Source organism: Balaenoptera borealis, assembly GCF_965194805.1.
Source record: "Balaenoptera borealis genome assembly, chromosome: 16".
In the NCBI taxonomy this organism is placed as follows: domain Eukaryota; kingdom Metazoa; phylum Chordata; class Mammalia; order Artiodactyla; family Balaenopteridae; genus Balaenoptera; species Balaenoptera borealis.
The window spans coordinates 43,450,808-43,473,458 of record NC_138872.1 but is presented as its reverse complement, the minus strand read 5'-3'; the positions used below and the strand labels follow the sequence as shown (position 1 = coordinate 43,473,458).

Here is a 22,651-nt window from a genome sequence, read left to right as displayed (position 1 = left end):
TATTCTTTTTCAGATTCTTTCCATGATAGGTTATTACACGATATCAAATATAGTTCCCTGCGCTGTACAGTAAGTCCTTGTTGTTTACCTACTTTATGTATGGTAGTGTGTGTCTGTTAATCCCAGACTCCTAATTTATCCCTCGCCCGATAGGTGTTTTAGAACACAGCGTGTACCAGTCCTCACCCTGGGATGCCATTGTAAAACTTCTGGTTTAGAATGGAGGTTTAAAAATCTTCCTCCTTTCCTTGTTTTAAGACTGTTGTTCACTTTACACATTTCCCCTTCCCACCTCCCTGCAGTGTCAGCGTTGTCTGTTTTTGTTTTGGGGAGGTGTCATCTTTGAGTGTCCTTCGCTCGTCCCACTGTTGTGCCACAAGCATCTGTGAATTTCACTGAGTGCTTAGAGATGCTGGTCCTCTCCTGGTTGCCACGTAGATCAGGAAAGAGGGGACGTGGGGGCGGGCGCCCCTGGGAGATGCGGCTCGGCAGGGAGCTTCTGTGGGCTCTGCCGGGGGCACTGAGTAAGGACAGCGTCTGTCCGCCACGGACGTGGGGTCTGCCCTCTGAACCTGGCACCCCCTCGGAGGCAGGTTTGGGGATGGGTGGACAGGCCTAGTGGTCCCCAGAGGGTTGGTGGGTTACAGATCCAGAACCTCAGCCCGGCTCTTCGGACCCGAACCTCAGCTGCAGCTCTGAGCACGCTGCCTGCCCGCGCGGGGGGCGTTTTCTCCTTTGCCTGGGGTTTTGGTGGCCTGCTTGGTCTGTTTCCCTCTCTCTCACCTGGTTTCTCGCAGGTCCAGGTCATGGTTTGTTTTCCTTTTCAGGCTTTGGTGGTGATATCTGAGTATGGGTGAGCCCCAGCTTGTCCCTCTGAAACATTCAGCAGGAGGTTGGGACACGGACCTCCGTTTCAAGCTGAGGCTTACCACCCCGGAGAGGCGGATTTAATGAGTATGGGGTGCAGCTGGGCATCAGCGGCTCTCAAGCCCCTGGAGAGTCCTGGGGCGGGAGGCCTTGCCTGGGAGGTGATTCACTACATGTGCTCCAGGGACCAGATGCCCCCGGTAAGGTCAGCCTGCTCTTCTGTTGATGCCCTGATGTTTTGCAGGTGGAACTTTCTGGCGCCCTGCCTCCTCTCTCCCAGTATAAAAATGTGGGTGTTGTTGAGGTAATGATTGGGCCTCTTTTCTGGGCCGACTTTGTTTCACTTATGACGCCAACTGAAGCCGGGTCTCCTTGGTCTGGCCTCCCTGCCACTCACCCCACCCCCAAGCTGGCTTTGCTTTTACAGCCTGTTTGCTCTCACCCATGGCGGGTGATCGTGGGCTGTTGAAGGGCAAGAACTGTGATCATATATCTCTGCATCCCCAGAGAGCCTCGTAAAGGGGAGACGTGTGTGTTTGTCCATTGACCTAGTCCTGCCTCTGGCCGCTCTTGCTCCCATTAATTTAATATATGAATGAGCATTGCACGCTTGCTAAGGGGGGGGGCAGGGAGGGAGCTGCTGGCCACGGTGCGGGAAGGACAGTGTGTGTCTGTCACGTCTTCAGGTCAGACAGTCAGTGTGGATTAAGTCAGAATAACTAGACATAATTCACAGGTATTTAAAAATAAGTGAAAGAATTTTGGTGTTTCCGATATTCTTGTCTTTTTTATGAACTGTGGCCTCTGGATTGTGTTGATGAAGATAAGCATTTTATAAACAAAATTTATGAAGATCAGCTATATGGTGGTTCCTCATTTTTGTGAGATCTGGCTAGAAAATTTGGCAAAATATATTTTCTGGATTTCCTCCATTTCCACCTATTTTGGGAAAGGATTGCAAAGGTTTTGTAAAAATGAATCGTCCCACCAGAATGTAAGTTCCCAGAGGGCAGGAGAGGCACAGTGAACGTTTGTTGAATAAATGGATGGATCTTGGATTTGTGGTAGAAGTGAAAGAGCACATTGGTGGTCTGCTGGTGCCTGGCCTTGTGGGGCCTGCTTTCCTCTGTCACATCTTCCAGCAAAAAATTATATGTGAGGGAAGCTCAGTACTTTTACAGGTGAGGAGGAAACAAAGGCTCAGCAAAGTTAAATGAAGTGTGGAAGTCACAGAGCTACTAAGAACCAGGATTTGCACCCAGCTCCCTGAAGCCTAATGCTCCCCCCACAGTGATTAACCCACTCTGCTGGGCAATGCCAGATGTAGGGCTTGGTGGAAATGCTACTCGAGACCAAGATTGCATCTTATTCCACTCTGACTCCAAGTGAAGTCTTCTAGAGAAAAAGTCCTGCAATTTAGTATTTCATAGCACACCTTTCTATCTGGTATACTTAGCTGGCGATGTTGTAAAAGGAATCAGTCTTCTCTTTACAGGCCAGCTATTGTATTTTTTTTTTGTTTTTCAAAAGCTGCCACTGAGAACATTTTTCTAAAATAGAGATAAATCTGGAAGGAGCATTGTAGTGATGGTGTGGGTAAAGAGCAGAGAGAACTTTGTATTTCATGGGGCTGCAGCACTAAACTAGGATGTCTTTGGGCATTCAGTAGTTGATTTAATGTCTGAACACAGGAAAACAAAAGAAGTATTAATAGCTGTTCTTATGTCCTCAGTATTCTATTACACCACCTCTTTTAAATTTCCACTTTTTGTTTATGAATGTGTTGCTTGTGTGTTTGGAGAAGCACATTGAAGAAGTTTGGCCACATGCACATCCTTGTTTTTCCTCTTTCCTGTGACTCAAAAGAGACAGAAGGTCCCTGTTCCTTGGTCTTGGAGTCAGAGTCACAGCTGTGGGTCTGCGGGGAGAGTGAGCTTCGTCTCTGCCTTTGGAGTTAACATCTGCCAAGTGCACCGGTATTTATGGGGCAAAACTCATCTGCATTTAAAAATTGAGAACGTGCAGTAAACTTGGAAGCATTTCCTTCACTTTAGTGCTTGAGTTTAAGAAAACTGTCTTGTTTTCAGTTCATGTGTTTCATTCTTTCATTTGCTTACTCATTCATTCGTTCGTTCATTCATCCAAGTGCTTGCTGTACATAAAGACAGTCTACATACTGTGGGATGTATCAAAAGCAGGGCATTATCTCTGCCTTCAGGAAGCATCTAGACTGGTGGGGAAGACAAAATGTAGTGGCCCAGCAGTAAATGGGTAGACAGTGGAAACTGCTGTGGCGAGTGATGGGCTATCGTACCTCAGGTGTGGTGTGTTGTGGGCTGTCACGCAGCAGATGTGGTGAGTGATGGGCCATCACACAGAAGGTATTGGCTGGGGCTTGTTCTGGGAAGGCCTCCTGGAGGAGGAGACATCTATAAGCGTTTTGAAGGATAAGTGAGATGGAGGAGAAAAGTACCTTCCAGGCAGAGGGACCAGCGGGGGGATCTTTGTGTGTCCTGGCAGAAGGGCTAGTTTGGAATGTGGCAGGGAGCTTGGGTGACACGTGCGTGTGGAGCTGAGGCGGATGGGCTTCTTGCGCTCCCCCATCCGGCGCCTGGTGCAGTTGGTGACTTGCACCTGTTTAGACTAATCTTCTCGTGAACCCCTTAAACGTGCTGACCTAGCCCACTGGGATCCCGTGCTCCTACCTTCAGGAGGACGCAGCTGAAATCAGGTTAGGGGTGCTAGTGTGCCCTCGGCGGTTCTCTGTGGCTTAATTCCTCCAACCTTTCCCAGCGCTGACTATAGGAACAACTTTGAGCCGGTCACTTAACCTCCAGGGCCTCGGTTTCTCTCTGGCTGAGGCCAGGTGGTGGGGTCTCCTGAGCCCACTTCTTGTCACCGCCATTTCCCTGAGCCTCCTCTCGCCTCTCACGCCTTCAGCGTCAGGGCCCCAGGTGCTCCCCCTGCAGCGTGTCCAAAATTCCCTGTGAAAGTGTCATTGTCATCTTCAGTCTCAAGCAAAATTTAGTCCTTCATGGTTTGGGGCTTGAGTTTTGTAATGTATGGAATTCTTGAGCTATCTACCAGCTTTTCCTAACTGGGACCAGGGTTCCATGACAGAATTAAGCGCAATGCCCGGAGTAAGGCATCCATTATATGCCATGAATTAACTTTGCTCCTGTGCTTCTAGAATGCTACTAGTTATGTGCCTTCTTTAGGGGAATTGGGAAAACAGTTACTTGGTGTTATGCATATATTATTTTTCCTTCCCTTCCCTTCTTTCTTTTTTACTGCAAATTGAATCAGAGGTTTTCATGCTCTTTTGCTACCTGCTCTCTCTCTCCCCATGTAACGGTGTTTCTCTGCGCTTCGGTGTTGTAGACTTCAGAAGAGAGGCCCCAGCTGGACCCAGCAGAAGGCACAGCCCTGCTCTGGATTTTTGTTCTGGAACTGGGGATTCAGAGGAAGGGACGAGACCACTGAGCAAAGCGAGTCTCAGAAGGAGCCGAAAGGCAGTTAGGCTTCCACACTCTTTAGAATCCCAGCTTCCCAGAGTTGAGGAGGGCATCACCGGGCAACGAGGGTAGCAGCTCCCAAACCGGCGTGGTCATCAGTGTCTCCTAGGCGGTTAAATACAGATGCCTGGTGCCCATCCTGGAGATTCTCTTTTGGGAGGTCTGGGTTGGGCGCTTCAGATTATTCTGTTGCTCGGCAGGGCTTGGGAACCCAGATCTGGCCGAGTTGTCTTTTGGATGCGTCTCTGCTCTCATCCCTGGTCCAGCATCTCCCATGTGGCCTGTATTAGCCTCCTCACTGGTCTCCTTGCCCTACTCTCCCCCCTCCAGAGTCTGAGCAGCAGCTGGAGGGATCATTTAAAAATATAGAAGCATTTTGCCACCCCCGTGCACACAACCTCCCGTGTCTGTGGCTTCCTGTCGCATCTCAGTTCCTGCGAGGCCTGGCATCGTTTGGCCCCTGCCCCCTTTCTGACCTTGTCTTGCTTCCCCGCCCTCTCTCCTGCAGGCCCGCTGGCCTTCTTGCTCTTCCCCCAGGCCTCTGGCTGGTTCCCGCCCCGGGGCCTCTGCACCTGCTGTGCCCTTCCCAGATCTTTGCCTCGCTCCAGTCGGCCCTTGGCTCACACGACACCCCCTTGGAGAGAGGTCTTCTCCGACTGCTGCCCCCCCCTGCCTCTGCCCCCTGTCCTAGCCCATGACACCCTTTCATTTCTTCCCAGCACCTACCAGTATCTAAAATGGTATTGTATTTATTTTTTTCTAACCCCCTCACTAAAATGAAGACTCCAGACAATACTCTGTGTTGTTTACTACTTTATCCCTGTGCAGAGAGAGTGCTGTTTGGCGTTTGAAGGTCTCACTAATATTCGTGGACTGAAGGAATACATAAATCTCCCCCTCCGGCGTCCTGGTTAGGGATCAGTCGGCCTCGGGCTAAACCTCCTCGGTGATGATTCTGCACATCTCAGGGCAGCTCAGTTTGTATTGAGACACTTCTGATTGTTGGGCTGTCCTTGCTTCAGCGGAAAACTGAAAGCAGGTGTCTGCCTTCTTTCTGGCCTGGTAGCCCCAGCTCCTCGCTCTCTGCTGGGGAGTTGGGGTGGTTGAAGCAGCTGCTCGTCAGCACCCTCTGAAGCATCGATTTAAGGGGACTTGGGGTGGTGGACCCCGTGCTTGATGCCCAGAGCATCCTTTGCTGAAGGGCTTCTTGCCCGGCCTCTGGAGTGCTGTCTGCGCGACCTTCAGCGTCAGCCCCTCGGGGGCCCTAGCCCCTTTCCCAGGCAGCCTGTGGTCCTGGTCCCTGGCTGCACAATGCGGGGGTGTGAAGGGGCCACCGTAGCTCCAGAACAGTCTGTGGGGTCAGCCAGGGCTGCCCCTGGATCTGGTCACAGCTCGCTGCTCCCTCTGCCCTGTCCTGCTGCCCTCTCCTCCTTTCCCAGGGCCTGACCCTAAGGGCCCACCCTAATGAACACCCTGCATGCCAGGCTGCCCCCGATCGTCTGTTCCTCCAGGATCCCAGCCCGGAACAGTTGCCTGTTTGCCTAATTTTTTAGGTTCATTACACCCTCTGGAGGCCAGGGAAGATCATAAAAGGCACAGCCTGATGGCTCCGTCCCGCGGTGGCAGGGGTCAGCGGAGGCTTTCCCTTGGCCCGAGATGCTCCCGGCATCTGAGGCTGTGACGGCACTGCTGCCCTTGGCTCGGCTGCGGAGCAGCCCCCGGGGAGCGCGGGAGGGCTGCGCGGACTCCTGGCCGGGATGTAGGTCATGGTGCTGCTGACCTCCAGCTGACCACTGTGTGGCGAGGTGTGTTCCGAGATGCAGTCAGGGTGACGGCCTGGAAAAGCCGCTCCTGGATTTCTTGCAGGAGAAAAACCCTTGGGTTTTTCTCAGAAGTCGAGCTGATGCTTTTGTGATTTTTATGGACAGCAGCTAGGTCAGCAAGATCTTTGAGTGTTTAGGACTGGCCAGAAAGGCTAAGGAGTAGCCCGGGGAGAGAGGGTTGCATGCAGGAGAGTGGCCCGCCCTGAGTTTGATTTCACACTTTGACGGGGGCGAGGCTGCACGTCTTTATGGAGTATCTGCTACTGCCCTGGGGGCTGAGGCTGCTCACTCTCTGGGCTTGGGGGAGGGGGGCGAGTACACGTGCATCTAAGTGGGAGAGCCCGCTGGGTGCACCCGGGCGCAGTGGTGGCAAGTTAGCGAGCCGAAGTAAAGCCTGAGTAGGTCTCAGGCAATATTTGGGATACAGTTATACTAAAACATTACTCGTTGATCTGAGATTCACATTTAATTGTGTTCCCTGTATTTTGTCTGGAGCCCTAATAAGGGAAAAAAGAGAAGTGCCATTGGATGGGGTGGAGGGACTGAGCAGCTCACTGAGCATTTGGAGAGCCGGACTGCTACCCGAAGAGGGGGGATCTGGTCTGGGGTTGAAGGTTGACACCCCTGAGCCTGGTGGACATGCAGGGGGTGGGGAGGGACAGAGGCAAATCCGGGCGGTGGATGGCGACGGCGGGGGAGCTGTGGCCAAGGTGAGCTGTCCTCTGTGTGGCCGGACGGTCAGGAGGGGAGGGGCGGCGAGCCAGCCCTGGAAGGACCCGGAAGCACCCCAGGGCGCCAAGGAGCCACCCAACGCTTAAAGTCAGGGGCTTTTGGCCTTCTAATTAACTAACTTATTTTAATCAAAGTAATATCGAATCACGCTGAAATAGTTTCCACAGGGAAGTGTTTAAGTTCATTTTCTCATTCCCTGAGGTCCTGCTCCTACGTACTCTCCAGAGGTGACCAGCTTTCACTGCGAACAGCTTCCCAATTATCATTTCGGAAATGTCCAGGGATGTTCTGGGCATCTAGAAGCAGAAATGTGCATTTCTCTCCGCTTTATTTATCTACTTATTGGACTGCAAACTGGACGTCGACTGCATGCTTGGTTCTTTCCCCCACTTAACAGTGTTCCTTGGACTTCTTTCCGTAGTAGTACCCATGGAGGTCATGCATTCTTTTTATTTTTATTTAATTATATTAATTAATTTGTACTTCTATTTTATTTCTAAATTGAAGTATAGTTGATGTACAATAATATATAAGTTACAGGTGTACAATATAGTGATTCACAATGAAAAAGAATTTTTTTTGGAGTACAGTTGATTTACAATGTTGTGTTAGTTTCAGGTGTACAGCAAAGCGAATCAGTTATACATATATCCACTCTTTTTTAGATTCTTTTCCCATATAGGTTATTGCAGAGTATTTAGAAGAGTTCCCTGTGCTATACAGTAGGTCCTTATTAGTTATCTATTTTTTTATTTAGTAGTGTGTATATGTGAATCCCAATCTCCCAGTTTATCCCCACCTTTCCCCCTTGGTAACCATAAGTTTGTTTCCTACATCTGTGACTCTATTTCTGTTTTGTAAATAAGTTCATTTGTACCATTTTTTTTTAGATTCCACATATAAGTGATATCATAATACAGTGATTCACAATTTTTGAAGGTTATGTTCATGCATTCTTTTTAAAAATAGAGTTTAAAATTTTTGCTCTTGGGTGTTCTGCCACCAAAATGAAGGCAGTTAAATATTGGTTCATAGTATGTAACTTTTCAGGTGAATTTGGGGATGCTGGTTCACTTTGGAACTCAGAGTGAATAAGCCACTCTTATTATAATCTTCTAGGCTAGGGGCCCAGTTTGGGGATCTCAGTGTCACCCATTCCAGCTGTTTTATTATGGGGTGACCAAACACCATCAGCTGCATGAGTGGAGTCAATCTGAATTGCTGAATAATTTAAAAACATATTCAAAATGTTTGAATTAACATAGGGTTATTTTTTTCTAATAAGCTTTCCCCTATTCTCATATCTGCAAGCTGACATAATTCATCTCTTTCTCTGATTGGATATTTTACATCTTTTCCTTTCTCCTTCCCTCCTCCCCCCTCAGTATTGATCTATAACTCAGCATACTTACTCCAGCGGGTTCATTTGTAGCATCTTATGATCTAGTTTCCAGACCTTTCAAATAAATTACTTATTTATATGAGTGAACCATAATTGACTTTTCGCTTGAGAAACCCAGTTCACCAAAGTGGCCAGGCAGAGGCATAGTTCATTTTGCTCTATTATCAAGTCAATGTTCAAATAATATTTCAGGATGATTTATTTTCCTCAGTATGAGAAAAATGTCAAGATTTATTTCCCATGTTTCGTAAATGTCAGAGGAAATTGACCTGGGACTGGGGGACCTCTCAGTGCCTGGTGTTGCACAGTTTTCAGCTGAAAGACTGGAAGACAAAGCACCGAGCGAGTGCTGGTTGTGAGTGTTGTTTTTGTGCCCGGAGGGCTCAGGTTGTGGGGTGAAGAGGAAGTGGGATGCTCTAGACCAGTTGGAGAGACGACACCAGCAGGGGTGGAGCCCGTGGGGTGGGATGAGCTGGGTAGGCGTTCCTGAAGGTTTACAGGGTGGGTGAGTCAGACTGGACCTGGGACAAGCCTCGCCCGAGGGCCTGGGTGGGAAAGCCAGAAGCAAGGGTGGTGAGGGGGTCAAGTGGCCCTAAGGAGGGGATGCGCCTGGCGAAGAGCAGCTGGTGGGGAGAGCATCCATTCAAAGCTTTAGTCCGTTGGTCCATCACATTCAACAGCCGTTTTGTGAGCACATCCAAGGTGAGGCACTGTGCCCGGGCCTGGGGGTGTAAACCCAGTAGGCCCAGTCCTTACTCCTGAGAAGTTCACGGTCTTGTGGGTGAACTAGGGGCTGGTCAGCTGACTAGGGGGTGGGGCAGAGGCTCAACGAAGGCTCAGGAAGACCAGGCTGAGCGTTGGCCGGGAGGAGGGTGGCATGGATAGTGTGGAATGGTTAGGTCGGGTCGGTCAGAAGGCATTTGGGTACCGCTGGGAGTCGGGCTTCACCCTGTGGCCTGTGGAAGTCGCTGTAAAGCCGGGGAGCCACAAGGTGCCACGTGTATTTGGAAAGAATCCCTCTGACAGCAGAGTGGAGGGTGGATGAGAGGGGACAAGGCTGGAGGCAAAGAGACTCCAGAGGGGTGGTGGTGGCCGACCTGGGACAGTGGGAGAGGTGGCCAAGGTTGGTAGCCCGGCGGTAGATTGGATGGGACTGGGTAACTGACCGTTGGGTGGGGAGGGGGGGACAGGAGGTAAGGCTGCCAGAGGGAGTGTCACGTGGACCCTCAAGTCACCTATGATAGTTAGAGGCCCTGGAGGTGCAGAGACGGCCACGAGCAGAAGCCGGTCTCCAGTGGACGCGGGGCCCGAGTGGGACAGGTCAGCAGGGTGTGGAAGGAAAGGGAGCCTGGGGCCTCCTTTGTTCTTTGTTCCATCTCTGAAATACTTGGAAGCTTGATGGCCTCCTGGAATCTACCAGGGATGAATGCACCAAAGGATTCCTTTCAATATTTAATAATTCCCGCCATCATAACCGCTTCATGGAGATTACATTGGCTTTTCCATAAGTATTTTCAGTAACTAGAGTGAGATTTGCCGTCTATGGCTAAATCTCTAGCTAGCTTCTTTGTATTTATAACACTACACTTAGAGATTATTTTCAGAGTAAAGATCCATCTTTTTCTTACAGTTTTCGTGTTTATGCTTAAGAAGGAAGCAGTCTAGGAAATTGTTATTCGTGAACTTCCCTTTCCGGAACAGATGGCTTCCGTGTGAATCTTGATGGCCTGTGATTGTCACTTAGAATGATTTCAAGCTGTTGGCAGCAGCCCCGCACTGATGTTGGGAAACCATCTGGGTACAGGAAGGGCTGGAAGCTTGGCCGGGTGCTCAGGATGAGGGAGCCTGGGTGTCACGACACTCAGATGACTCCCTAGGTCTGGTGATGTTAGGCACGTATTGCTCTTGGTCAGAAGCCACCATACAACTTGGAGCAAAGAGTCGAGACAGTGTCAGCTGACTGGGGTTATATCCAGTTCTGTCATGTGATTTTACAAATAAGACTTAAAGGTCAAAGTACAAAGTGCGTTTCCCAGCACATGAACTAGATCACACGTGGTGGAGTTTGTTTCGTGAGAGTAACTGTAAGACCAGTTATGACTCCGTCATGTTCAGATAGTGTCTGAGCCGTGCTTTCCAGCATCAGTTGGTTGTCGGGGTCCTTCTGGGCTCCTGTCATAAGCGGGTTCCGTTCGGTGGGTCCGCAGGGGGCCCGTGATCCCTCGAGCTCCGGGGGCTGCTGGTGCCTGGGCTGCACTTTGAATAACAGGTCTGAGCTGGGGTGCCCGTCTTTTGGGGCACAGAGCTCTTTGAGAAGCTGAGGGAACTGTGGACCCTCAGAAAAGTGAGGTTGCCCCTCCCCATCCCCACCACCACACCCCAGCTTCTGCCATTTCAAGGTCGTGGACCCGTTGAAACCCACCGAGCATTTCCAGTTGTTTTTTTTTGTTTTTTAATTTTATTGGCGCATCTTCAGTTTTGATTTTGGAAGTGGCTGATAAAAAAGACGCTAATGGTACATAATGGCCTTTCAGTCAGTATCTTCCCTGGTATTTTTATAGAGTGGATGTTCATTTAAAACTAGGCAAGTACTGTCTTGGTTACCTACAGGTTGGAATAAATGATCCTGGGGAGGGCCCTTTAAACTTTGCTGCTCCCAAGGTGTAAGGCTCCGAGCCTGGAATTCCTTACCCTCTGGCTTCCCACGAGAGGGATGGGCGCGGGGTGGGCATGGTATGACCTGCATTCCTTCGTGTTTTGTAAGTAAGAACTGGCAGGCGGCGTGAGCACCCATCGTGGTCACGTCTAGTCCTCTGAGATCCCCGGATGGTTTTGTGCTCCCAGCAGGTATTTGTTGATAATACCAGTGGTTCTAAAGTGAAAGATCTAGACACAGTAGGTTGATGAGTGACTGAGAAATGACCCCGGTGGCAACGGGAGGGACCGGGATGTGGCATTAACAAAACGAATCTGCGTGGCTCTCTCGCTGGGCGGAGCACACTTTGGAAGTTGAGTGCGGTGGAGCGAGGTGATTGAGTGCTCAAGTGTTTGTTTTCCAGCGTCGTGAACACGGGGTGTCCCTGAGGCAGTTCTCACTTTTGGGTCCAACGGTGGAGCCGCCCAAGACCTGGAGGGTGAACTGGAGGCTCCACGCACACAGGAGGGATTTCATTTATTTGTCTCTAAGCCAGTGTTCTGTTCGCCCAGCCCTGTATTTCCTCAAACTGGCTTGGAAAAGTTAACCCAGGCCATGGGGATTTACTGTAGCGCTTGAGTGGTGTTTACTGCATCATACTCTTTGGGCTTCATTGTTCTGGCTGGTGTTTGTTCTGTCTCTGTTCATCCTGAGGTGGCCCGGGTGCTACCCTCTCCTGCCTCTACTCCCCCAGCCCCCCACCCCAGGTTATTTTCAAGTAAATCCCAGGCATCATTTCATTTGTAAATATTTCAGTATGTCTCTAAAAGGTTAAGGCCTTTTTAAGCTCATCATGATACTCTTATCACGCCTAAAATAATAATTCCTTAGTATCATCACATATCTAGTCAGTGTTAACATTTCCCTACATGTCTTATTATTTCTAAAAATGCTCTTCTGTGTGAACTGAGATCCAGTCGACTGATATATCTCTAAAGTCTTTTTTAATCTATAGGTTCTGCTTCCACCTTTATATTCCCTGCAGTTTATTGTTGTTGTTATTGAACAAGCTGGTTAGGGAAATGATATGTCTGGGCCTCTTTTCTTCCCTGAGACACAATAATATCGAAAGTCAGCCACTTAATAATCCTACAGTGGCCTCTAAGTGTTCAAGTGAAAGGAGGAGTCGCACGTCTCTCACTTTAAATCAAAAGCTAGAAATGATTAAGCTTAGTGGGGAAGGCATGTCAAAAGCCGAGATAGGCTGAAAGCTAGGCCTCTTGTGCCAAGCAGTTAGCCAAGTTGTGAAGGCAAAGGACAAGTTCTTGAAGGAAATTGAAAGTGCTGCTCCAGTGAACACATGAGTAAGAAAGCGAAACAGCTTTATTGCTCACATGGGGAAAGTTTGAGTGGTCTGGATAGAAGATCAGACCAGCCACAACATTCCCTTACACCACAGCCTGATCCAGGGCAAGACCCTAACTTTCTTCAATTCTTTGAAGGCTGAGAGAGGTGAGGAAGCTGCAGAAGAAAAGTTTGAAGCCAGCAGAGGTTGGATCATGAGATTTAAGGAAAGAAGCCGTCTCTGTGACATCAAAGTGCAAAGTGAAGCAAAGTGCTGACGTAGAAGCTGCAGCACGTTATCCAGATCTGGTTAAGACCTAGTTAAGATCATTTACGAAGGTGGCTGCACTAAACAACAGATAATCAATGTTGACGCAACAGCCTTCTACTGGAAGAAGATGCCACCTAGGACTGCCATTAGGGACTAAATGCAGTTGGTGACTTTAATTTAAAGCCAATACTCATTTACCATTCCAAAAATCTTAGGACCCTTAAGAATTATGCTCAGTCTACCCTGCCTGTGCTCTGTAAATGGAACAACAAAACCTGGATGACAGCACATCTCTTTACAACATAGTTTACTAAATATTTTAAGCCCACTGTTGAGATCGTCTCAAAAAAAAAAGATTCCTTTCAAAATGTTACTGCTCATTGACAATGCACCTGGTCACCCAAGAGCTCTGTTGGAGATGGACAAGATAAATGTTTTCATACCTGCTAACACAGTATCCATTCTGCATCCCATGGATCAAGGAGTAATTTTGACTTTCAAGTCTTATTCTTTAAGAAATATATTTCATAAGGCTACAGTTGCTATAGCTAGTGATTCCTCTGATGTATCTGGGCAACATAAACTGAAAACCTGCTGGAAAGGATTCAACATTCTAGATGCCATTAAGAACATTCATGATTCATGGGAAGAAGTCAAAATACCAACATTAGCAAGTGTTTGGAAGAAGTTGATTCCAGCCCTCATGGATGACTTTGAGGAGTTCAAGACTTCAGTGAAGGAAGTAACTGCAGATGTGGTGGAAATAGCAAGAGAACTAGAAGTGGAGCCTGAAGATGTGACTGAATTGCTGCAATCTCATGGAAAAACTTTAATGGATGAGGAGTTGCTTCTTACAGATGAGCAAAGAAAGTGGTTCCTTGAGTGGAATCTGCTCCTGGTGAGGATGCTATGAAGATTGTTGAAATGACAACAAATGACTTAGAATATTACGTAAACTTGGTTCGTAAAGCAGGGTTTGAGAGGATTGACTCCAGTTTGAGTCTGTGGTTTAAATACTATCAAATTGCATTGCATGCTACAGGGAAATTGTTCAGGAAAGGAAGAGTCAATTGGCAAGGTAAACTTCACTGTTGTCTTATATTAAGAAATTGCCATAGCCACTCGAGTCAGCAGCCGTCAACATTGAGGCAAGACCCTCCACCAGCAGAAAGATTACCGCTTGCTGAAGGCTCAGATGATGGTTAGCAGTTTTGTTTTTTTTTTTTTAAAGACACCAATTGTACTTGAACATTTGTTACTTTTTTTTTTTAATTAATTAATTAATTTATTTATTTTTGGCTGTGTTGGGTCTCCGTTTCCGTGCGAGGGCTTTCTCTAGTTGCGGAGAGCGGGGGCCACTCTTCATCGTGGTGCGCGGGCCTCTCACTATCGCAGCCTCTCTTGTTGTGGAGCACAGGCTCCAGACGCGCAGGCTCAGTAGTTGTGGCACATGGGCTTAGTTGCTCCGCGGCATGTGGGATCTTCCCAGACCAGGGCTTGAACCCGTGTCCCCTGCATTGGCAGGCAGATTCTCAACCACTGCGCCACCAGGGAAGCCAAGTTAGCAGTTTTTAGCAATAAAGTATTTTTAAATTAAGGTATGTACCTTGTTTTTTTAGACATAATGCTATTGAACATTTTAAACATAACTTTGATATGCTCTGAGAAACAGCAGAATTCATGTGACTCATTGTGTTGTGATATTCGCTTTATTGCCGTGGTCTGGACCGAACCTGCCGTGTCTCCAAGGTCCGCCTGTATGTTTGGATTGAGGCTTTCTCCATCAGCCCTGGCTTACCTTAGTGGAAAATGGTATTTAGATACTATAATTTGGCCATAAGATTCTAGGCCTTTTCAGAGGACAAAGCTAGGGAGTACTTTTTTTTTTCAATTTCAGATAAAGTTCATGTTAGCATTTCCCACTTAGATTCAGGAGTACAGAGGTTTTACCTAGCCTCAGCAATCTGTTAAAGAAAAATTCAGCTGAGTGAATTTGAAGATCTAATTGGCTTTATTCAGTGGTTCACGAATTTGACAGCATCCCACCTAGCAAGTTGAAAGGCCCTGCCAGGAGCTGTACAAAACGGAAGGCTTTTACGGGCAGAAGGAGGGTGTGAAAAGGAAGTTAAAAAAGTGGATTATTTCAGGCAAAGTCAGCTTCCCTTGGGGACAGCAGGGGGGGTCTTACCTACCATGTTAGTGTAGACCAGGAAATTCCAGACTGATTGGTTCAAGATTTACTCCTGGGAGAGGCTGAAACTACATTAAGTAAGGTATTAAATCTTGGCGGGGCTTAGCATAAGTGACTGCATTTTGGCCCTATAGTTTCTTTTTAACAAATCTAATGTTTGTATCTCCTTTCAACCAAAATCCTTGGTCCTCAGCGACAGCAACATAATTACTTATGTATTATCCCACAATACACAAACAGAAATCCCAGGATAACTACACTTATCACCAAAAATATGATTCCTGAACCCACAATATCTTTGCTCTGTAGTTCTTTTTCTCCTTAGGCTAGATTTCCCCTGCCTAAGGAATTAGCATATGAGGTCTTTTCTCACCATGCTGCACACAGGTTCATTTACTTCAACTTACTTTTGTGTTTTAGGTTATTTAATAAAAATAATTTTGTTTTATTTTTGTGTAAATTATTTTCATCATTCTGAAGATGATCTATATAGATCAAGGTGTTTTTCTAGAAATCTAGCTTCTCTCCCTGTCTCTTCCACTTCATCTTCTTTCTCCATAGGTAACCTTTCGAAAAATAAATACGCTATCCTTTTTATCTTTAAATACAAGTGGTAGCATCCCATGTATACTTTTCTCCACCTCACGTTTCCCACTTAACGAACCCTGGCCTCTGTCCACAGTGGTACATAGAGACCTTCCTCGTTCCTTGGCCAGGGACATCCCACTCCATTGTGTGGGTGTAGTCTCGTTTCTTTCAGAGAACTGTACTTTTTAGGATTTCTCTTAACTTCCTGTTCTGGTGTCTTCTAGGAATTACATTTTCTGGATGGGTATAGAAAGAAGGTGGGGGGAGGGGGCAGTGCCCTGGCTGCTTCTAGAAGCAGCACCTGGTTGTGAGCACTACTGTTTCTTCTTAGTTCTCATCGTGGATGGAGGGATACGGTGACTTTCTTCTGTACCAGGTGGGTGGGGCTTCTCTTTTCCCGAGTCACACAATGTCCCTGGTTTCTGTCATTTCACATAGACTCCTTTTGGCTCACAGGTAGAAGTTCTTCCAGGGTTTGCCAACACAGTATTTTCAGTCTTAAGTTTTTGATGGTGGCATCTGTTTTGTGCGTCCTCATGTTTATGTTCGTAAGGTTTCGGGACGGGGGAGTATCAGAGATTGTGCTTCACGTGCCATTTAAAAACAAACCGCCATACGTAAAAAGTAAATACAACAGAAATTGTAAAAACAGTCTTTTCTCTCCTAACCAACACTGAATTATTTGTGTTGCAGGGAAAAGGACTTGGAAGCCAAATTCATTATTCAAATGGAGAAAAGCAAAACAACAATCACAAACTTAAAGGCAAGTAGCGGCCTGGGCTGGCTCCAGTTCCGTGAGTTGTGTGTTTGTTTCCGCGTCGAACGGCTTGTGGGTAAATACAACACATCTGCTGTTTCCACAGCCCTCCTTTCTCTGTTCAGTTCACCACGTCAGCTTGCACTTGGCTTGGGCTTGGTCACAAAGCAAAAGGGTTGATGCTCTGTCTCCTGTCCCGTCCCTGGTTTCGCTGACCTGGGAGCCAGGCCTGAGCCCCAGCTCTGGGAGGTGAGCTCATGCGTTTAGCCCTGACCCAGGCATTTCTAACCTCTATCCTATGGTGGATCCTTAGCCTGGCAATTGGCTCATTGTGAATTATTAAATAAGCTTTGGCCCTAGATTTGTTTTCATTTTTAATGAAAATAATTTTGTAAACTTTGCAAGAGAAGCTGGTATTACTATTCAAAACTCAGGGGATGAAAAATTTAAAAAACTGAAATTTTTTTCTGGAAAAAAGAAAATTGAAAAAAAAATCCCAGAATTTTCTAAGATGGCGAGTTCTTTTTGTACTTAAAGTATTCTGGTTTTTTTCTTTGGTTAGTGAATTTGTTAAGGACCCTGAATACTTTTCACTTAGGGGAAAAATAAGTGTGTAAAATCAATAATAAAGAAATCGTGTGCCTTATGAACCCAACCCCATCCTCCGATAGTTGTCATTAGCTCACAGGTTTGGGTTTCAGAGGCCTGGTGGCCCACGGCCAAGTGCAGATCAGTCTCTGGTTGGATTTCTGTTAATTCGTGGCTCAAGGGACTGGACACTTTGAAATCCAGTTTCAAAGTCGTGCAACTTGATCCCCAGTGATAGAAGCTGGGGAATGTGCCCATCTTCGCATGGGCCGTGCTCTGGGCGTTTCGAAAGGCCTCCTCTGGGGCTCTGGTGCCCCTTGGCCTGAGGCATTCTCCAGTGGAATGTCTTTCTTTCTCTGCTGCCCGCAGTTCTCCTACCTTCTGGCTCTGCTTGGCCCGCGCCTGGCTTTCCCTCCTTTGACCTCCCACATCTTCTCACGTCACTTGTCCTTTCTCTGCTGTTAGTTACCTCTACTTTGCTCTGCTTCCTGTACCTTTGTGTGCTCACAGCGCTGCGGTCAAAGTCTAATCATTCAAACATCGTATTTACCGGAACGGAGTGGAGAGACCCGTGTCCTTGGATGAATTGCCTTCCTTTGTGTGTTATGGAATCTGTTTTCCTTGATTACTCTGTTGCTTTTTGAGTTTTACAAACATTGCTTTGTCTGATATAACCAGAATAGATGCCTGGATTTTTAAACATTTTAATAATAAGAACCTTAAACAATTTTCTTTTTTATAGTATGTATACTATAGTATCTGAATTATGTTGGAAAATAGGATGCCCATTACATTTATTCAGCATATGTCCAGGGAGCTGTGTGAGGCCTTGGTGGCATATGAAGATTTTTAAACATGGTTTTCGCTTCAAATTTGGTATATAGCAAGGTAGACAAGATGTATGCAAACATATGCAGTAGACTCATAATATGATATGTCCTGGGAGAGTCGTCTCTCAGAGGTGGGAGAATTACTTCTGGATGCAGTGCCCAAGGGGAGCTTTGTGGAAGAGGAGGCATCTGACCTGGAGTTTTCAGTGGGGCCACAAGATCACACAACTGCTGTCACATTGTCATCTCTGTGAACAGCACCCCGTGAAGTTGTGCAGACTCCAGCACTAAAAAGCATTTAAGTCAGAAGAACATAGCGTCTGGCTGGAGTGTCAGGTTCATATAAGGTAATCATGATAAAAAGTCCAGAAAAGTAGCCTTGGGTCATATCGTAGAGAGCCTGAATTGCTGGGAGGAGTTTAGGTTTGCTTGCTTGTTCATTCATTCATTCATTCATTCAGGAGGTGAGGAATTAAATGGATTTGAGTCAGGGTATAAATAATGGAAAATGGTGATCGTTTGTGTATTTTTTATGACGTTTTTTTCTTGAATTGGATAGATTACTTGTTTGCTGACAGGGTTCTTCACATTATTATTATTTTCCTCTTACATTGTTGTTATTATTGTCATAATCATCTCTTTCTAGATACCAGAAGGAGGGACTGGGGACTCAGGAAGAGAACGGACCAAGACCTTCACCTATGACTTTTCTTTTTATTCTGCTGATACAAAAAGTCCAGATTATGTTTCACAAGAAATGGTATGGTATTTTCAAAATCTCTGTTTTGGTTTATTTTCATATTGAGAAAAACATGCCTACCCTAAAACTCTTTAAAACATCTTGCTAATTTTTTTTCTGAATATGATTTATGTAAAATTAGCCTTTGCTAACTTAGCTTTTTGCTTATTATATAGCAGCATTTATCTTAAGCTTGAGATGAATTCCATCCCCAAAAGGTTGATTTTTTTTTTTTTTTTTTCCACTTCTGAGCATGATGATCATAATTTTTGTTTCAAAACTTGGCAGTGACTACTGTTTTAAAGGAGCTTTGCAAGTAAAGCATTTTTTGGGGAGACAGTTACAGGCATACTTCATTTTACTGTGCTCGATGTTAACGCTTTTTTGCAAATTGAAGGTTGAGGCAATCCTGTGTCGAGTCTGTTGGCGCCATTTTTCCAACAGCATTTGTTCACTTCGTGTTTCTGTGTCACATTTTGGTAATTCTTGCAATATTTCAAACTCTTTCATTATTATTATATTCGATCAGTGATCTATCATGTTACTATTGCAAAAAGATTACGACTTGTTGAAGGCTCAGGTGATGGTTAGCATTTTTTAGCAAGAAAGTATTTTTTAATTAAGGTATGTATGTTATTTTTTAGACAAAATGCTACTACACACTTAATAGACTACAGTATCGTATAAACATAACTTTTATTTGCACAGGGAACCAAAACATTTGTGTGCCTCGCTTTATTGCTGTGGTCTGAACTGAATCCGCAGGAACTCTGATGTCTGCCTGTGTGTACTGCTAAGCCTGGCACATAACTCAGTTGGCCTTGAGTCCTGCTGCGATGCAGAGCTTTAGGAGGTACACTTCACACCCAAGTCACATTTCCCCTGCTTGGATGGGTCATTGTAGGTTCTAGAAAGAAAGATTCTAGAAAGCAAGATCGTTTTGTTCAGAATCTTTCTAGAACCTAGAATGAAGCTGGAATTTGTCCAGGAAACCTGTGCTGTAGGCTTTTGTGATCTGAAATGTAGACATGACATGGGCAGATAAGAACAGACCTGAAGATCCTCCCAGGGGACCGTTGCTTGATGATGTGTCATGTGACCAGAAGGACTAGTGTATTTCCCTGGGTGGGGCAGGCAGGGTGTTGGAGCAGAGCGGGGTTCTCGGGAAACACGGTGTGGGGAAGGGGGGAGAGCATGCCCGCATGGTGGGGCTTCTCCCTGGCTTGTTAACAGCTTCTTAAGAGGCATGGCTTCAGGTCTCCAGGTGTTAAAACGAACGTGAATTCCTGTCCTGCCCGCCCAGGCTTGTGACCCACGCGATGGTATCTTGAAGTGGTATCATGGTGTAGTTTCTTGTAACTTGGTGTGTCCACGTACTAGAATCTCAGTGTTGCCTGGGAAAGTGTTAGAAATGCAGAATTTCAGGAACTACTCCAGACCTACTGAATCAAACTGCATTTTGTAGCAAGATCCCCAGGTGAGTTGCATGATCCTTAGCATTTGAGAAATGTAGTTGGTTTAGGAATGGTTTGTGGAGGAGGCTGGCTTTCTGAGGCGATGTAAGTGTTGGGAGTTCAGATTGGCTGTGAATGTGGAGAAATTGTTCCCAGGAGAGGCCTGGAGTGATAGTATCTGCAAGATGTTGATTCAGTATTGGGGAAACATAGAAAGGACAACAGCAGTAGGAATGGGGGCCGTGAGGAGAGATGGGGTGCTGGGCATGAGAGAGGGGCCGGGAGAGGAAAGGTGAACTAATGCTGCTGGAGTTTGCAGGGGAATCAGAAACGCTGCTTGGTGCTCCGGTGTGCTGCCTCGTTTAATCCTCACAAGAACCAAATGAGGTCTACTTTAGCTCCATTTTTCTTCGTCAAGGAGACTCAGCTTAAATAACTTGCTCAGGTCTGTAGGTCTAATCGACTGAATAGTAGCAGAGTTGAGATCCTGGGGCTGATGTATACGGCGGTGGAGATACCCCTGGAAGGTCTTAAGGGTTTAAGGATTGGTGTGTTCTCAGTGACAGGTGGACAGGGCAGCCCTGTTGAATGAATAAATGGATGAGCGAGTGAGCGAAGATGACTTTGGTCCTGAGGTAAGTGGATTAGTGTTGGTAGCTTGGAGTCTGCTGAGGAACAGAATGTTGCAGCTAGTGGAATCCAGATTTTGGCTTTCAGGTAGGAGCGCAAAGGAAGTGGCTGGTACGGGGGAGTTTAAGGGAAAAGCTGGTTCATTACATGGTCCTCAGGACATCTTCATTAGCGGATGAATGAAGGGCCATGAAGGTTTCCCTCCTAAGTTACCCAGCGAGCGGCTGGATTTCCCCCCTGTTTCACCTGGATTTGAGGCCTTCTGGGGACAGGGGCTGTGCCGAGGGAAAGCCCAGGGACGGGAGTGGTGGCGCGGACAGCAGGGCCTGGCTCTCTGGAGATGCTTAGCAGGCGTTTGCTCACTGAGGCCTCGTCTACGGGTGGGTCGTTCATTTATGGAACAGGTCACATATCCTGGGTTCAGTGAGAGTCAAGGTCAGGGAAGCAGTTAACACGTTTAGCTCTTTTGGGAGTTAAAAATACCTGCCCAGAGTTTAAAAAGTAGTTTGAGAATGAAAAGAGTTTTCAGCTGAGGAGGAGACTTTCCTGCTTCAGGTGTCTGTGCTTCAGAGGCTTTGGGTTCCTTGACTCTGGAACAGTCTCAGGTTATTTATATCGTACGTTCAGTTCAAAACTGAAAAAGCCTTTGAGATATGTTATTATAACACTGCTTTCTAGTAGAACCACATGTTAATAAAACCAGCAGAGATCCAGGAAAACTCCTAGTGTTTTTTGTTTTTTTTTTTTCCTCTTGTCCAGTTTTATTGAGAAATAATTGACATACATCTCTGTATAAGTTTAAGGTGTACAGCATGATGGTTCGCTTTACGTATCTTGTGAAACAGTTATCGCAATAGGTTTAATTAATAACCATCCTCTCATATAGATACAGTAAAAAGAAAAGAAAAAAAAATTCCTCCTTGTGATGAAAAAGAACTCTTAGGATCTACTCTCTTAACACCTTTCCTGTGTATCATGCAGCAGTGTGAACTGCAGTCATCATTGTTGTGTATTATATTCCTAGTGCTTATTTCTCCTGGAACTGTAAGTTTGTACCTCTTGACCGCCTTCTTGCAAGTCTCCCTCCCCCAGCCTCCCGCCTCTGGTAACCACAAATCCGATCTCTTTTTCTGTGAGTTTGGCATTTTTGGGAAGACACCTATTTTTTAGACACTGTTAAAGAGAAGGTAATCTTCCTCATCTCTAATTTGAATAGCTGGTGTTGTATCGACTAAAGTTTTCACGCTGCCGGATCCTTCAAAGGAACTGAGCTGACAGTTCTCACCCCTGCTGTAAACGGGAAGATGCAGGCTTAGCGTGATGTCGGCCCTTGTCTTTTTCTTCTTTTTAAAAATCATTTAAATGAAAAGGCATCTTGAGACAATATATCATGCCCATTACTATAGTACAAGTTTCCCATAATGTTAAACAAATTCCAAATAAGATGACCGTTACTATTTCTTCCTTCCAAATTAATTTTAGATTTAGAAAAAAAATCAGTGGGCCGTTTAAGGCCGTACTCGTGTCAATTAAAGACCATTAAGTAAGGTCTAATTTTCTTAATTGTTCTTCAGACTCCAAAGTGAGGCTTTGATCGCACACTGCCTGTTCCTTGATTCGACCCCAGAGAAACCTGAAACCTAAAATTTCCCAGTTGACAGCTGGATGGAGAGTCTTTTGTTTACACAGCGCCCTCTTGTGGGCACTTCCCCTCAAGCGAGGCTCTGCGACGCCTCCCTTTGCTCTGTAAGTCAGCTCTGTAAGTCAGCTCTGTAGCCTCTCAGACAAGCAGCGAGGTGGCTCTCGGGGACCCTGGCCAGGAGGGCAGGACGTCAGCCAGTCGAACAGCCCCTTCCTTCCCCACCTCGGTTTGGTAGACGATGGTAAATCAGTCCTTGGTGGGAGCTGCAGTGGGGTAGCCGGTTTTCCCTGCTGGGAACCCCGGGGGTGTGGGCACCGTCCTGCTGCTTCTCTGGGTCCCCAGCAGACTTGAAGCTGGGACCGAGCCAGGCCTGGGTCTCAGCACCTCTGGACCTGCATTTTCTAGGCCTGTCGTGCGGTCACGTCCACCAGCCCCAGGCCCCCCGCCCCCTCCGGGGCCCCCTGAGTCTGGAGGAACTCCAGCTGAGTTAGCTTTCTAGAGACTAAATGAGGGGTAAAGTAGCAGGTGTGGATTTTAACCCTGGGGAAGAATTCCATTTTGAAACCTTTGGGGTTTGGTTTAAATATGATATTTTCCATGACTTTGTGTTAGCCCCAGACAAAAGTATGAGAGAAGAGCCTTC

The 22,651-nt window shown here is 46.6% G+C and overlaps 1 protein-coding gene across 7 annotated transcripts in view; it reads left to right on the top strand.

The window, feature by feature from the left end:
• The window catches only part of LOC309612803 (kinesin-like protein KIF16B), a 295,491-nt gene that overhangs the window by 18,184 nt on the left and 254,656 nt on the right, over nt 1–22,651 (top strand). For all 7 annotated transcript variants that reach the window (XM_082358980.1, XM_082358978.1, XM_082358975.1 and 4 more), the window contains exons 2-3: nt 16,062–16,131; nt 18,190–18,303. In XM_082358980.1, coding sequence (XP_082215106.1) covers nt 16,062–16,131; nt 18,190–18,303 — 184 coding nt within the window. The remainder of the gene's footprint in view (nt 1–16,061; nt 16,132–18,189; nt 18,304–22,651) is intronic.